Source organism: Zasmidium cellare, assembly GCF_010093935.1.
Source record: "Zasmidium cellare ATCC 36951 unplaced genomic scaffold M409scaffold_21, whole genome shotgun sequence".
NCBI classification, from domain to species: Eukaryota; Fungi; Ascomycota; class Dothideomycetes; order Mycosphaerellales; family Mycosphaerellaceae; genus Zasmidium; species Zasmidium cellare.
The window spans coordinates 622,672-638,136 of record NW_022986965.1 but is presented as its reverse complement, the minus strand read 5'-3'; the positions used below and the strand labels follow the sequence as shown (position 1 = coordinate 638,136).

The following is a 15,465-nucleotide window of genomic DNA, read 5'->3' as shown; positions in this document are numbered from 1 at the left end:
GGTGGTATGATGGTGACTTCCAGCCTCGTCAAGTCGCATTCATTGCAACGACAAGCACCACAAAACAGCTCAAGTCCTTGAGTTCGCTGCTTTCCCCAACGGTGCCTCGCTAAGCTGATATCGTTGATTGCTGGCGTGCAACATCCAGTTCTTGTCAGCATAAGACCCCTGAATCTTCGATCTCACGGTACTTCGATGAATGAACAGCATTCACTTCTGCTTTTCGGAGGCACGAACGACGTCCCAACCAACAAGATTGAGACATTTCTACCCCTCATGTACCTGACCGAATGCTGAAGAAGAGATGCAAGCCGAAACGATCCATTTCTCCCGGACAGCACACGCTGCGTGTATTGGCAAGGACGATCACAGACGCATCTGTAGGAACAAGTTTGGCTGCTCAAGGAGGACATACACTCATAGAAGAAAAGCGACTCATCGAATCTAAACGAAAGGGGGTATCTACGCTACGTTACTATCTCAACAGGGTCATTACAGGTATCTCATCATCCACAACGCCATCCGCTGTATACAGGCCTCGATTCTCGTCCTCATCATCGCATCATATCATTCTTCTGAAACCCACGTAATCCTCGCGTCGCTTCTACGCCGCCTCCTTGCCCTGGCTGCTACCAGGCAGAGGAACCTCAGCTGGCTGCGATTGCTGCAATGTCTCTTGGAGATCCTGTGCAACGCCCTCGGCGATTTCCTCGGCAGCTGCCTCTTCTTCGCCGGCTTCTTCGTCGGTGTATTCGACTTCAATGTCGTCGCCGTCATCATCATCATCGTTTTCTTCTTCCTCGCCGACTTCTTTGACTTCGCCTTCTTGCGCTTCACCCTCGGCGGTTTTTGCGAGACGGATCTCTCGGCCGCGCTTGTGGCAGTACCAGAAGACGAACATTAGGACTGCATGTATTGTTAGCACAATCTCCTTGCGAGAAGAGAATCAGTCCGAACAACTTACTGAACACCGCCAACGACATGACAACATTCGTCGTGCTCGCCAGGAACGGGAACCTGGTAGTCAGGAAGTTCACTGTATTCCTTAAGATCCCGGCAACAGCACCCTGCTTGCTCACCAGGCTCTTAACACCCGGGATCTTTCTCTTCTTCTTGTTTGCGTCGCCACCCTTGGCATCCGCCGCCTTACTGCTGGCCTCAACGAATTTCTCGCCTTTACTTGCTGTCTCCATTCTCCTCTTCATCTCGTCATCAGGCTTCTCTGCAGCGGCAGCAGCCAAAATCTCAGGACCCACGACCGTCCCTAACTTGCTAGGCAAGCTCTTGACGAGCGTTTGCACGAACGGAGGCATGCTGTTGAACTGCTTTTCAAGCGTCGGTCCCGCCTCCCGCATCAATTTATCCATGTCCTCATACGCAGTTGGCACACCGTTCATGGTATCCTTGAGGACTTGGGCGAAGCGCTCGTAGAACTTTTGCGTTTCGGCGCTGAAGGCGAAGACGCGGTTGTTGATGGCGGACATGTTGAGGTTATCGAGGAGGACTGAGACTTCCTTTTCTTGCTTTTCTTTCGTCTTCTCCTCGTTGATAGTACCATCTTCGTTGTAGACGGGCTCAGGCTGGCTATCCTTGTCGCGCGGTCTCGCCCAGTTGGGGAGAGATGGGTACGACGAAGGAACGTAGGAGGAGGCGTATTGCGTCCAAGTACGTTGATCGCCTTGCCCCTCCGTCTTCTGTTCGCTGTCCTCTGGTTTCTTGCCGGGGCTGGGCTTCATCGACGGCAGGTATGAAGCCCACGTCTTCTTCTCTCCAGATGCATTGCCCTTATCGTCCAGCTTGACTTGATTATTCCAGCTTCTCGTAGCTGCCTCTGCTTCTTCCTGGCTTGGTAGCTCAAAGCGATTGTCCTTCTTCCTCTTTTCCTTCGTGGCTGGGCTCACGGGCGGCTCTGGCTGGGTCTCGGGCACGACCTGGTCGCCCTCGCTGGCAGCTTGCTTCTCCTCGTCTGTCGCGGGCTTCTCTTCGCCATCTTCGGTGATCTTCGTCGGCTCGGCGCTTTTCGCGTTCTCTACGGCGTTGTCCTGCGACATGTGCTTTTCCAAGAACTTCTCGTCGTCATCCTTCAGGACCGGCTCTTGAGGATTCGTCTTCTCCAGATCATCTTTGTTCTTCTTCGCGCGCGCGTAGGAGGAGAGGTTGAAATAGGACGACATGGCGTTGCGCTGGATTGTAGGTGTACAGAAGGAAGAAATAGCAGGAGAGAGATGCTGCGTGGACCTACCTCATCGTCGACATTTTGCACCGCCACTCTGTCATTCTCATGCAGATCCAATTGGTGTCGCAAGCTTGACAGCTCTCGACCTGCGCCTCGACGTCACGGAAGATTGGCATCGTGCAATCGCATTTCCGGGATCTGGGAAGCAGATCGCTGATCGTTTAAGCATCACGTGATGACTCTAAAGCTGTGAAAGGCATAGCGTGTTTGGGAAGAAGACCTCACTTCACTTTCCTTCCACCATCCCATTCTCTTTCATCTCATCTCCTACTTAACGCTCTGACTTCACTAATACTGAGACAGCTCACTTCATCGCCGCCTGGAAAATCTCACTCGGTCCTGGCCTTCTCAAAGTGGAGCGCATCTCCATCCCCATGACTTGCAAGCCGTCCATGCAACTCGCGATGCAACTATGAGCTTGGTCGCTGCCAGATGGACGGAGAGATTCGTTCTGTTGGCAGACATCACTTCGAGTAGAATGCCTCTGGTAGAAGCCATCACTTGCATATCAATTACTTCGGGGATGAAACTGGAACGTATCCCGATCTCGAACACTCGCAAGCTGTCTGTGCTGCTCGAGGTGCAATCATGAGCTTGGCCACTGTCAATTGCGGAGAGAAATGGTGTCTGTACATCGCTTTCACTTGGGCGGATCATCGAGGGTGAAAGGCCTCACCCATGCCTTCGGGACTCGGATCAAAGACTGGCGTATTTTCATATCCATCCCCGATGCTTACAAGCTGTCCGTACCACTCGAGGAGCGACCGAGCCTATAGTTGCTATTCGATACACGAAGAGGGCATTAAGATTGTGTGGAAATTCCACTCCAGGCTAGACAACGGGAATAGGCCATTTTACTTGAAGTATGTTCACCTAAGGCTTCGCTGATGTGAAATTACTTCTACTACTTAGCAAACACTACAAAGCGCTCTAAAGCGCTCATGTGTGTTTGTTACTACTTGTAACATGTGAATATGCACCTTAAGCGCTAAAGTAGCGCTTTGTGTAGTATATAGCGACATGTAAACTGAAGCGCTATAAGGCGCTCTAGAGCGCTACAGTGTAATTAGTACTGCTAGTAACATGTGAACAGAGCACTAAACCGCCGATGTAGCGCTGGAAAGAGCGCTTTGCAACATGTGAATAGAGGCGCTTTAGCGCTGTTGTCACGGGCGGTGAAGAAAGCTCGACAACGCACGCTCCTTCCCTATTCAGCACGGATCCCGTGACGACGCTAGCGTGGGCCATCCACCTGCCAACCAAAGCTCGACTCATCCCCGCGACACACCACCTCTCAAATTCCACGACATCCAACATCTTCCCTCGGTCGGTCACAGCACCACGGAGAAAACTTGAAGAAACTTCTGACATCACTTCACCTCACTCAACACATCAGCACTACTCGCGGCGGGCGGTATGGCGTTCAACTTGTCATGGGCGGGCGCACCATTGCCCGATTTCAGCGGTCAGTCTCCAATCGCATTGCTACGCACCGTGCGACGGCAGTCGCATCGCAGGGCACGGTCGGCTTACGAGTAACGGGGAATAAGTACTGACTTCACAGATCACGAAGAAGACAGCGCAGACGACGCTCAGCTGGATAACGGCTCAGGATCTGAGGCGGACGACGGCCAGTATCGAGGCGACTACGACGGCAATTCCGTAAGTATCCCCGAGAATCTCTGTCCGACCGAGCTGCCGGAGACACCTTCAGCACAACTGACAAGCTACAGACCGGAGAGATAGACGACACTTTTGCAACTTCACATGCCCAAAGTAAGGGCAAAGGTAAGGGCAAGAAGAAGAGCATCAAAGAGAGCGGTACCGCCGCTGTTCCAAAGAAGCTCACACTCGACCCCGACACGTACGATGCGCGCCTCATCGAGCTCAAGAGGCAGGGCTTCACCGACGAACAAGTCTCCCAGAAGCTCAAGGATGAAGGCCGCATTCAATATGAAGCGAAGACAGTGGGTAGCCGCTGGATGCGGCTGAAGAAACTCCTCATGCAGCAGGAGGACGAGCGACTCGATGATGAGTTGAGTGACTGGCACGAGGGCGAGGTGCGGGATAGCAACTCACAACGTTTCACACAAGACTAACGAATCTAGGACGACCAACTCAATGCGATCGCTAAAGCAGTTGCTCCCAAATTCGATCACCAGATCCAGCTCCTCGAACAGCGGAGATGGCACGAGATCTCCCTGCACCTCGCCAACAAGCTCGGACAGAGGAAGTACACTGGCAAAGCATGCCGCGAGCGGGTTGAGGCAGTCAAGAATGGTACTGCCCTTCCACCAATTGAGCAGGCCAAGAACGCAGAAGAGAGACGTCGAATGAGAGATGAGCGGATCGCCGCCAACAAGAAAGCTCGTCAAAACGCCCGAGACGAACAACGCGCAAAAGAGCAGCGAGCCCAAGCCCGAGCTGAGGCGAAGAAGCGTGACCTGGCAGAGGCGACGAGAAAGAAGATTGACGATGCTCTTCAAAAGCGGAGTGACAAGGAGACTGCCGAGCGGATCAAGGAAGAGCGGAGGATCAACAAGGAAAAGGAGAAGCAGCACAAAGCTGCTGTGGAGGCACGATTCCTAGCTGAGAAACAGTGGATTGCGAAGCGCAAGCAAGCTGAGGAGGATCTGTACAAAGAGCTGACGGGCTACAACATGGGTGGCAAGAAGCCTGGTCGCATGCGGAAGGGCAAGGACGGCTACGAGGAGGAAGAAGAAGAGGCCGAAGCCAGCGACGTCTACGACAGCGAGGAAGAGGACATCATCGACCTGATCAACGACGACGACACCGACGAAGAAGACGCCCCCGGCATCTCCGACAACGACGACGACCTCGCCTTCTTCGAACCCCAACCCCCGGCCGAAGAAGAAGACACCACCACCACCCCCAAACCCCGCAAACTCTCCACCCTCCTCGCCCCCCGCGCCGGTCACATCCCCGCCCCCGTAACAAAAACCACCCTCCTCAACCCACGCAGCATCCTCACCGACGCCGAACTCGAACGCCTCCTCTTCTACCGCTCGCTGCCCCGACGCGGGCCCTCCGAAACCCACGCCGAAGTCGTCGCGCGCCTCGCCGCCAACGACGAAACGCTCAAATCCGACGAACTCTCCCAGCTGCTGATGCATCTGAGCGAGAAGAGTAAAGGGAAGAAGTTTGAGAAGATTTCCCGCTTGCGCGAGGCGGATGCGAGGGAGTGTGATGCGGGGCAGATGGGGGTGAGGAGTACGGATTTGGAGTTTGTGAGGAGGTATGAGGGGTATTCTGGGGAGTTTGCTGGGCTAGTCAGGGAGATTGTGGAGGAGGAGGGTCAGATGGTGGAGTAGGTGTGGTTTACATTCTGGCAGGTCTTCTCTGGGGTTCGGTTCTGTACTGAGCGTTTGATATATTGATTGATGGCGTGGATAGACGTGTTTCTCTGGAGATAGCTGCGTGAAATCAAAAAAGTATAGATATAGCTTACGTTTCAACCTCACCCACGTGAATCTTGGCGATGGCTTCCGCGCTGTTGTTACGTTCTGCGGTAGAATGTCGTAACACGAGTGCAGTGCGAGACTTGTTGGTGGCATGGGCGGAAGTAACGCTGCGGAGATAGCAAGGCGATTCACTTCAATGATTCAGCGACGTTCGACGTTTTTGTTGTCTGCATTGTTCACAATTGTGTCTCCACTGTGAGGCTATTATCCCCTCCCCCCAACATCAACATCAACATCAACATCAACATCAACAATACAAATAAAGAAAACCAATTCCAAACACATCATCCCATTTTGAATTCATTACCATAATCACATGCCCTTCCCCCCAAAAAAATACCACAGTTCAGAGCTCGGTATCTACATCATCAACATCGCACAAACAGCAGCAGCTGCAGCCGCAAACACCACCAATCCCGATCCTCCCACCTTGACACCCGCGCCCGTATAAGGAGTGATAGGACTACTCGAAGGCGACGGCGTAGGAAGGTACGTCGTGCCCAGCCCCGTCGACCCACCGATGGGTCCCACGGGGCCGGGGACAGAAGTAGTCGGGTAAGGCGCCGGCGCTGGGGCGGAGCTGTATCCAGTAGGTCCCGCGACGGGGCTCGGGGACCCATAGCCGAGACGAGGCTGTGTGGTCGTCGAGCCGCCCGTCGTGACGGTGTAGGTTGTGATCTGGACCTGCGGCACCGTGACGGTTGTGAGCAGGGAGGTCGTGATACTGCTGGAGGGGATTGTGGCGCCCACGGATTCGCCTGTGCTGTAGGTCGCCGGGACCGGGTAGACGGTGCTGTAGGTGATTGTGGTGCAGGGGACGCTGGCGGGGGCGGTGGGGGCAGGCGAGGAGCCGATGGGCGCGATTTCGGTGCTGCTGCTGCTGCTGTAGGCTGCTGGGGCTGTGGTGACGGTTGTGCCGATGGCGTAGGAGGTTGTGTGGGTTTTGGCGGGGCAGTTGGTCACTTCGGGGGCACAGCTGGTGATGGTTTCTTCCTTGGTGCTGTAGAGGGTGATGGTTTGGCCTTGGGGTGGGGATGCTGGCGAGGAAGGAGCTGGGGAGGTTTGAGGCGAGTAGGAGTAGGACGCGGCTGGGGTGACGCTGCTTGGGCAGGCAGTGATGATGGCTGGGTTCTGGGGCACGTAGGGAGCGCAAAGACCCATGAGGTAGGAGCCGGAGCCTTGAGTCTCGTCGTGAGAGCCGGACCATGCGGAAAGGCACCCCCAGACTTTGGTGATAAAGTCGTTGTTTTTGCAGAAGCAGTCATAGTCGTCGTTGCCCTTGCAGGAGGTCAGGTACATCCACGAGTTGAGACACTTCGGCAGTGTACTTCCCGACTCAGGCGTCGGTGTGTAGCCAGTAGGAGAAGAGCTCGTCTCAGCAGCAGTGACTGGGCAAATCGTGGTCGAGATAGCCACAGTCTTGGTGACAACGGCAGATGACCCGCTCTTGGCTGGGCAGTTGGTGACAGTTGGTGCACAAGAAGTGATGGTCTCGAGCGTGGTGGAGTAGACTGTCGATGTCGAGTACGAAATGATCGATGGGCTCGTCGTCACTGGCGACACCTCCGTGCTGGAGCTGCTGCCATATGCTGGAATGCTTGGGCTAGAGTAACCAGGAACGCTGCCGCTGCCAATTGGGTAGGACGAAGTGACATTGTAGCTTGGGACCGATCCAATGCTGTAGGCTGGGATGGTTGGGGTCACTGGGGACGACTCGCTTGAAGATGGCGTCGAATAGGCAGGGATAGATGGCGAGCTGTAGCCTGGGATACTCTCACTGCTGGACGAGCTCGAGTAAGCTGGAATCGAGGGAGAGCTGTAGCCCGGAGCAGAAGGAGTCGACGAGGTCGATGGCGTGACAGGCGAAGTCTCGACACTTGAAGAGGGGCTGGAGTATGCCGGAATGGAAGGCGAACTGTATGCTGGGATGCTCTCGCTGCTGGACGGGCTTGAATATGCTGGAATGGAAGGAGAGCTGTAACCAGGAACCGAAGGAGTTGAAGAAGTCGAGGGTGTGACTGGTGATGACTCGCTGGACGAAGGACTTGAATAAGCCGGAATGGAAGGCGAGCTATATGCCGGAATGCTCTCACTGCTAGAGGAGCTGGAGTAAGCTGGAATGGAAGGCGAGCTGTAGCCAGGAGCAGATGGTGTCGAAGTCGTAGGAGTAGCAGGCGAGGACTCGCTAGAAGAAGAGTACTCTGGGATGGAAGCCGAAGAAGTAGTCTCACTGCTGTAAGCTGGGATCGATGGCGTGGAGTAAGACGGCGGCGCGGTCGACGAGTACGCTGGAGGAGTGCTGGACGCGGAGCCGCAGTTGAAGCCCACAGAGTGAACGCCAATGTTGCAGCCAGAGCTCTTGTCGCCTGCGGGCTTGAAGGTCACGCTCTTTGCACCACCGCACTGAGAGTTCTGAATGACGGTTCCGCCGGCGCTGCAGGAGTGGACCTCCTTGCAAGTCGATCCGTCAGGCATGTCGTAGTGGCACTCGATATCGGCGTCCTTATCGGATGATACCTCGAACTTGTCCAGAGACATGGTCTTGTCGCCTTCGCAGCCAATCGATGGCTGGTCATCGAGAGGTGCTGTGATGCATTTGGATTGGAAAGTACGCTTGGTCAAGAGATCGCGTTTGCCGAAGGAGTTGGAGCAGGACCAGCCACTGAACTTGTTGCTGCCGTAGTCGCTGAAGGAGCCCTGGTTGAGTCCACTCCAGTCGTAGCCGCTGGCTTGAGCTGGAGAACACTCGTTGTCGGTGTTGTCAGGAGTCGAGTATTTGGAGGGGCCTCCCCATCCGCCACCACCATAACCGCCGCCGAAGGCGAGGGCCTGGTGGGCTGCGAGACCGGCCGCAGCGAGAGCTGTCGTAGTGAAATGCATCTTCGTGATCGCTCAATCTATGCCAACGTAGATGCTCGAAAGATGTCTTTCTGCAGAATTAAGTAGTTTGAACGATGGACGAAGCAGGCAGTAAACGAGTGACCTGACTTCAAAGAGAAACTGTTTGATCAACAACAACAAAAAGAGGTGGTGGGATAGGGAAGATGGAAGAAAAAGACGCAGGCAACCTGCAGGACAAACACTTCTCTTTCTATTCATCGACCGCAACCCACAAGCACATCTCGCATCCGAAACCCAGGACTGCAAAAGGTTCTTCTCCACCAGTCAGCCCAAGCAGTCGACTGTGTGTCTCCCATCGGAAGGGTTTGACGCTGGGTCGGGCGGTACGTGCACGTGTCAAACGACGTGAAGGCGGCCATGCAGCCGCCAGCCGAGCGTCTGGGAAGACAGAGGTGGCGTCGAAGATATCCCTTTCCGGCAGCTCTTCCTTCGGAGGCTGGAGGCTAATGCAGGTACGCAGGATCTTGTCCTTGTTTCACCATTCTTCTTGCTCGCATCCAGAAAGCCTTACGGTCCCGGCGGCCGTTTTGGGCCAGCGTGGAATACAGTAGTAGGTCCAACGTTTCCCGTTGCTCGTGCAATCGACCTCGTGGCTAAACGACCTCATCGTCATCGGGGCGATCAAGGGAAATTCTTCTGGTCCTGCTGGAAAACCCGGCTGGGACGGAGATTGACATTACCGTCAGCGACCCAGTGGAGGGAAAGCCGGGTATTCTAGAATAGCACGCAGCTGGCCATGCTGTTGAGGAGTGAGGCCCGAATCGAGAGACATATCGACTCAGCATGGTCCGATATGTGGTGTAGTATTGGGCGCGGGCGCGTCGCCTGTGTGAGGGTGTTTTTCAGGGCATGGCTTCTGATTGGCTCGCTGGCGTGGCGCAAAGACTGCATCCTTTGTCTGCGGGCGCGTGTTTGAGACGCTGCCGACTCCCAATCATCCCCTCGCCTTTGCTCCGACATCCTGCGTAGTGCATCGCTGCTGCCAGACTCGTGCAGAAGGCGAGATGAAAGGACGTCGAAGAGGAGGCTGAGTGGCTGTTCCCCTCTTCCTCGGATCCCCCCCCCCCGGTTCAGTGTGGAGGATGCGCTCTAGGATGCGCATTATTTCCAGGACTTCTTGTCTCCGATCGGTATGGACCCAGAAAATGGATACACGGCACAGAAAGAATTTGTTACATCTTCTTCCATTCGGAACCACGATAGAAGACTCGTACAGAGACCTGTTGCCACCTCTCATCGCCTGGATCGTTGAGAAACAACCACCAGCCGGTACACCTGCATGCACAATGCTCGCCTCGCCTCGCAGCCAGACAGGCCTCTCTCAGACCGCCGCGGGGAAGACAAGCTTATCCGTTTCCGCCACCAGCCATCCAAACCATCAAGAAGCACATGGCAGCTCTCTGGCGCTGTGAGTCCAAGCGAACGGATGTCTTCCCCAGACTGGAACACAACGAACAGACATGACCTCATCATCGCCGCAAGAATAGCACAACGAAGTACCACTGCCAAACGGAAAACCTGCTCATGGTTTTCCTGTTTGAGTGGCAGTCAATATTCGATGGCTTGGCCGGGGTTGCAGGGTCCTTTAAGTGATCTCTCTGCCTATATCGATTTTTTCTTGCACAGCCCCAGGCGCTTACGTTGCTCGTGTAAATGAGTTTTGCTTGCCATGGCACGTGTGAAGGTGACGATGACTGGCTTGGAACTATACTCTGGCTATACGAGTTGTCGTTCTGAAAGGCGGAACAATATCGATCATTCAATAGCGACTACTGAGACGCCGTGTCTCATTGCTTCACTATCATGGATACGAGGACGAACTATCGTTTCACTGCGAGCTGCTGGGGGTCGCTTGCCATCACTAGATGTGCCAGTCGTCTTCAGCATCTCGTCGGTGGCAGCATGTTCCCTGGCCGTCGACCTTCCTCTCCATCACTGTCTCTAGCTTGAAGGGCCAAGGCTGACGAGCACACTCACACATCCGCAGAGACAACCAAGCAGCGACAAAGATCCGCACTCCACTACAGCGCAGATGCCTAACGTATCTGCAAGAGCAAATTGTCGCCACACCTTTCGAGAATTGCAGACAGCTTCGAAGCCTCATTCTGCTTATTGAATAACAGTCGTTTTCCTTGGCGCACGCATGTCGACTTCGGCTGGGACCCCGGACCTTGGAACCGTGATGTTGTAGACTCGACTGCTGGACGAAGGACATCTGACGCCACGGCTTTCAGCATCAACTGTTGAGCAACACGGCGTCCCCATTCATCGTTGACATCGCCACAAGAGCAGAGTGTGCGCTGCCTACTTCATTGTACGACATGTTAGAGATCCTTGGAGACCGCCGACGCTGGGTCTATTCGCAGAATATCGACGGACACGAAGCACAAGTTGGAACAAATGGTTTCTCTTTATTCTGAGGGAAGGTGGTCCTGCATCACGGAAGCTTGCAGTGATGAGTCTACACCCTTCGACCTATCCACGGCTCCATTATTAGGGTCTCGTCTCGCACTAGCAAAAGTGTCCGGAGTTGGTAATCCCGTTTCTACGCTAAAGAGCTGTTAGTATAGTACGACTCCGGATCTCGCTGGACCATGAACCAACGCACGAAGAAGGAAATAACATTGACATCATAAACGATGATGTCAACGGTGGTGCAGACGCAGCCGTTATCGCTGGAACAACCCTCACTGCGGCACAGGCGAAGCAGTCTTCGATACAGACTGCGACCAAGGTCTATTCGCAACTGTCGATCGCTGGAAGTGGTCTATAGCAGTCCGCGGTTAGCTTCAACCGTCACAAGGCTCGCATCACCCTCCAAATCCAGCTAGAATGGTTTCTGTGCTGAGGCTGGGCAGGCAATGGTTTATCATCTATTTCTGCCCACATCTTTAGAGGCGAGATATAACTCCATTCATTCTGACTCCACCAGCTCCACACTTCGTTGTTTACGAAATCTCTACGACTTTGCTCACTCAAGCATACTACGACTTCATCCTTCCATTTCGACCGATGCGACTGATTCATCACTGAAGACATCTCGTCGAACCAATCTCTCATCATATCTCTTCGAATCAGAATCTTCCGCAACAATTCCTGTCGCTACGATGTATTCGGACCTCGCAACATTCCTCCTCGCATGTCTTCTGAGCATCAATGGAGTGCAAGCTGCAGATATGACCACAACACAGGTTCGTATTGGCCATCGCACATTCGAGTCCCCAACATGTTTCTGATGTATCCTACACAGCAACCAACAGCCACAGCCGGCCTCTGCGCACAGCCCGCCTTCCTCAACCAGTACATCAAGGGCCAGAATCAGTACTGCTGTGCCGGTGTGCTGGACATGGACACGAAGAACGGCCAACCATACTGTTGCATAGGCAACAACAACGCCGTCGCGACCAACACGGCCACGTCCTTCGAGACCAACAGGAGTGGCACCATGGCAACGTGCTCGACGACCATTCACGTCACTGAGAAGGACTACACGAGCAAGGTGGAGGCTGCGGGCACGAAGTATGGGGTTTCGTATGTCAGGACGACCGTCAACGCTGCGAGAAGCACCAGCATTGTTGCCGTTACGCCGACTAGTACTGGGGCTGCGGTTGCGGCCATGACGCCCGGATTGATGGTTGGTGAAGCGTTGATCGCGTTGGGCGCTGTCGCTCTTGGGCTTTGATGAGGTGAAGCTGTAGAGAGTCGTCTGTACTATTGTGTGAAGAAATGTGTTGATCTCGCACATGTACATGTACCTACGATGTTAACTTATTTTGAAACGCATCCAGAATTACCGCTTTGGGAAATCCATCCGAGCTAACAAACGTTGCTTCAGCCTCAGCAGAAAACACTCGTGCTATCTATCTATATATAAGACTAGCTCTGCAGCGGTGCGAGTATAGCCCAAGTGATGTGCGGCTTCCCCAAGCGAGCATCCGGGCCAAGTAAACTAGGCGTGCACCACAAGCAAAGAACAAAGCCCTGTTCATCTTCATCAATATCGCCGACGACATCTTTGATCCTAACTCGTCATATCATAACCATGCGCGTAGAACTGTCGCAAGCATGCCTAATGTAGGATTGCCATCCTTCGCTTGCCGCACATGCAAGGCCCGCCACCTGCGTGTAAGTCATCAGGCCTCCAAGACGCGATCCGACAATGCCACTATGCTAACCGTGGGTGTCCCCCAGTGCGATGCAGCCCGACCCTTTTGCACACGCTGTGTGTCCTCGGACCGCGTCTGCGGCGGCTATGACCACGAAACGACCTCCGACCTGCTGTTCAAGATCCAGACACCCGCGATACGCGAGAAAGCGGCCCGGCAAGGCTCTGTGCGCGCTAAGAACGGCAAGAAATCAAATGCGTCACGGTGAGTGTAGCCTTATGCTTGTCACTCCGCTCTGGAAGTGGTGCAAGTCGTTGAATCCCGCTCAAAGCACCCGATCGGATGTGCGTGCCTCATCAAGCAACGCCGAAACCCCTACGCCTACGGCCACGGATGTCGCAGCGGCAGACGTCAGGCTGAGCCCTTCGGTCCAAGATGCCTCTCAAAGCATACAGAGCCGGGTGCTGGTCTTTTTTCTGGACAACATGTCACTCTCAATCAGTTCCCACGACGCTGTCTGTAAAAACCGCTTCGGGCTCTCCAACCTCAAAGTCCGCTCTGACTTTCTTCTCAGCTTCAAATCTATCTACGCGGCCCCGACTCTCGACTCGGACCGTCGGCCGAGGTGCTGTGCTGCTCCCTACGGGCCCTCGCCCTGGGGGCGGCTTGGAAAGTAGCCCATGACAGACGCCTGCGGAAAGATGCCCTTTTCAACTATGTCCACGCCATGCGGACTATTGAGGCGGCTCTTGCGGATCGCCAGTCATCGACGTCGGATGAGCTCCTATTGAGTGTGAAACTTCTAGAACTTTTCGAAGTATGTTCTTTGTATGCTTTTGCTTCTGGCTGGGTAGAGTTTCTGACACGACATGTCTAGTGTCTCTGTTCAGAGGATCCCAGCAACCACGCCTGGGCTCGCCATGCGATTGGTTCCGTGAGTCTTGTTCGATGGCGTGGCGAGCAGAACTTCGCGACACCCATGGGGAAGAGCTTGTTTCATTCCGTGCGGTTTATCACGGTAGGTCTCCAGCAGACCTCAATGGCGGAGCGAAGCCTGACCTTGTCAATAGATCATGACATGCATCCACTACTCCGAGCGTGTGCGACCTTACCGGGAAGGAGAAAGCTGGACCGAATTGTCAACGGCTCCATACGGAGAAGAGCCCGCCCACAGCCTGATGAGGACCGCGATCGACGTGGCAGCATTAAAGGCGAGCGCCTGCGATATGTTCGACAAGGAGCACAGTCCACGGCCAGAAGCCCGCGAACTTGTAGAGCTAATGTCACGGATCCACGAGATCGACTGCCGTCTCCTGCAATGGCAGCAGGGCCTCCCCGAATCATGGCAAAGCTACCACGTCAAGATCGAGGGTGACGACGGCGACCGCCCGCATCGAAAAACGTGGGATGGGTATGTCTACGTGCACAGAAACGTCTGGGTGAGCGCCCACGTCACCACCTTCCACGTGTTGCGCCTGCATGTGAATGCCATGCGGCTGCGGGTGTTGAGGAAGTTTGGCCGTGGCAGTCAGCCGTCTCCGTCGGCCGAGGGATGTCTGCAATGTCTCCAGCATATTGCTGATAATATCTGTGCCTGTGTCGCGCCCGCGGTCAGGGACGTCGTGCTGAAGGGCGACATCCCGTCCGGCTTCAAGGCCGATAACATTGGCGGTCGGGCTGTGGTTAGTATCGTCTTCGAATCACTTGTCGTTCACAGGACTGACCAAATGAGACAGTACGTCAAGATGTGGCTCCTGGCGACTCTGGCACGGCTCGAGACCATATCGACGGAGCAACGCCAATGGGTGATCAATCTCATGGCCCTCATCTCGGCGCGATACGGCTTGAACATGGCGACGACTTTGTCACAATGGCCGGCTAGTCTTGTATGTCAAGAAGTCCGCGAACCGAACGGGAAACTCCAACGAGAGCTTTTCGTGCAGGGGCTTGAATTGAAGACCCGTTGATGTGAAACCCGAGGACAATTGGATTCTAGGAGTACCAAAGCGAGATACGATTGTCAATTATGTACATGGGTCCGCGCCTTATGCTGCTGCTAGTGCTGCTACTACAACTCCATAGCCTTCTCAAAACAAGTCCCAGCCTCACTCGAACAAAGACTCTGGTTCGCACCAGGCGCATTCCGACACGTCTGCTCATCCTCCTGACAAGCCTCGCAAGCCGAATGCTGAGAAGCACAGAACGAATGGTTGGTCATCGGGGCATTGCTGCACGACTCCAACGCCTCGGTGCAGCCGTAGTATCCCAGGGTCGTGCCGCCGGAGACGGCCTGCTCGTAGCAGATCTGCGCTGCGGGCGTGCAGTTCAGCTGGGCAGAGTAGTTTTCGCCGGCGCCGACGCGGCAGCTGTGCTCCTGGGTCGCGCAGGATTCGCAGGCGGTGAATCTGGAGGTGCAGACGGAGTCGGCGGTTTTGCCGTCCGCAACGTCTTGGGCGCAGGCGGCTTGGAAGGTGTTACAGTTGTAGGTGACGAGGGATTGGGCGCTGGCTTGGGCGATGAGGGCCATGAGGATCATTGAGGGAAGCATGGTGTTGTTGGGGGTCTTTGGATGTCTATGGAGAGTTGTTGTTGTACTTTGCGGAGGCTTGTTGTAGATGTTCGGATCGGTTGTGGAGGCTGAATTGGTTCTGATGAACAGCAAGTCAGTCCATCCGTGGCCCTTTTATGTTCGTTCCCCTCTGAATTTCATAGATGCACAGTCGGTCATCGTGCATTGTCC

At 54.6% G+C, this 15,465-nt stretch overlaps 6 protein-coding genes across 6 annotated transcripts; 3 read left to right on the top strand and 3 right to left on the bottom strand.

Annotated features, from left to right (window-relative positions):
• Positions 1-604: 604 nt before the first annotated feature.
• M409DRAFT_24133 (uncharacterized protein) lies at positions 605-2,174 on the bottom strand (the record flags this gene model as incomplete). Its single annotated transcript, XM_033807103.1, has 2 exons — positions 605-906; positions 965-2,174. 2 exons carry the CDS (start codon positions 2,172-2,174, stop codon positions 605-607), a joined length of 1,512 nt encoding a protein of 503 aa, XP_033666736.1.
• Positions 2,175-3,652: 1,478 nt separating this feature from the next.
• Positions 3,653-5,568, top strand: M409DRAFT_24132 (uncharacterized protein; the record flags this gene model as incomplete). The annotated part of the gene is made up of 4 exons (XM_033807102.1): positions 3,653-3,701; positions 3,801-3,898; positions 3,970-4,296; positions 4,345-5,568. 4 exons carry the CDS (start codon positions 3,653-3,655, stop codon positions 5,566-5,568), a joined length of 1,698 nt encoding a protein of 565 aa, XP_033666735.1.
• A 510-nt stretch (positions 5,569-6,078) lies between these two features.
• M409DRAFT_24131 (uncharacterized protein) lies at positions 6,079-8,598 on the bottom strand (the record flags this gene model as incomplete). Its single annotated transcript, XM_033807101.1, has 1 exon — positions 6,079-8,598. One exon carries the CDS (start codon positions 8,596-8,598, stop codon positions 6,079-6,081), a length of 2,520 nt encoding a protein of 839 aa, XP_033666734.1.
• Positions 8,599-11,845: 3,247 nt separating this feature from the next.
• Positions 11,846-12,301, top strand: M409DRAFT_24130 (uncharacterized protein; the record flags this gene model as incomplete). The annotated part of the gene is made up of 1 exon (XM_033807100.1): positions 11,846-12,301. One exon carries the CDS (start codon positions 11,846-11,848, stop codon positions 12,299-12,301), a length of 456 nt encoding a protein of 151 aa, XP_033666733.1.
• A 1,151-nt stretch (positions 12,302-13,452) lies between these two features.
• M409DRAFT_24129 (uncharacterized protein) lies at positions 13,453-14,692 on the top strand (the record flags this gene model as incomplete). Its single annotated transcript, XM_033807099.1, has 4 exons — positions 13,453-13,542; positions 13,603-13,743; positions 13,796-14,407; positions 14,462-14,692. 4 exons carry the CDS (start codon positions 13,453-13,455, stop codon positions 14,690-14,692), a joined length of 1,074 nt encoding a protein of 357 aa, XP_033666732.1.
• Positions 14,693-14,793: 101 nt separating this feature from the next.
• M409DRAFT_24128 (uncharacterized protein) lies at positions 14,794-15,273 on the bottom strand (the record flags this gene model as incomplete). The annotated part of the gene is made up of 1 exon (XM_033807098.1): positions 14,794-15,273. One exon carries the CDS (start codon positions 15,271-15,273, stop codon positions 14,794-14,796), a length of 480 nt encoding a protein of 159 aa, XP_033666731.1.
• Positions 15,274-15,465: the final 192 nt, after the last annotated feature.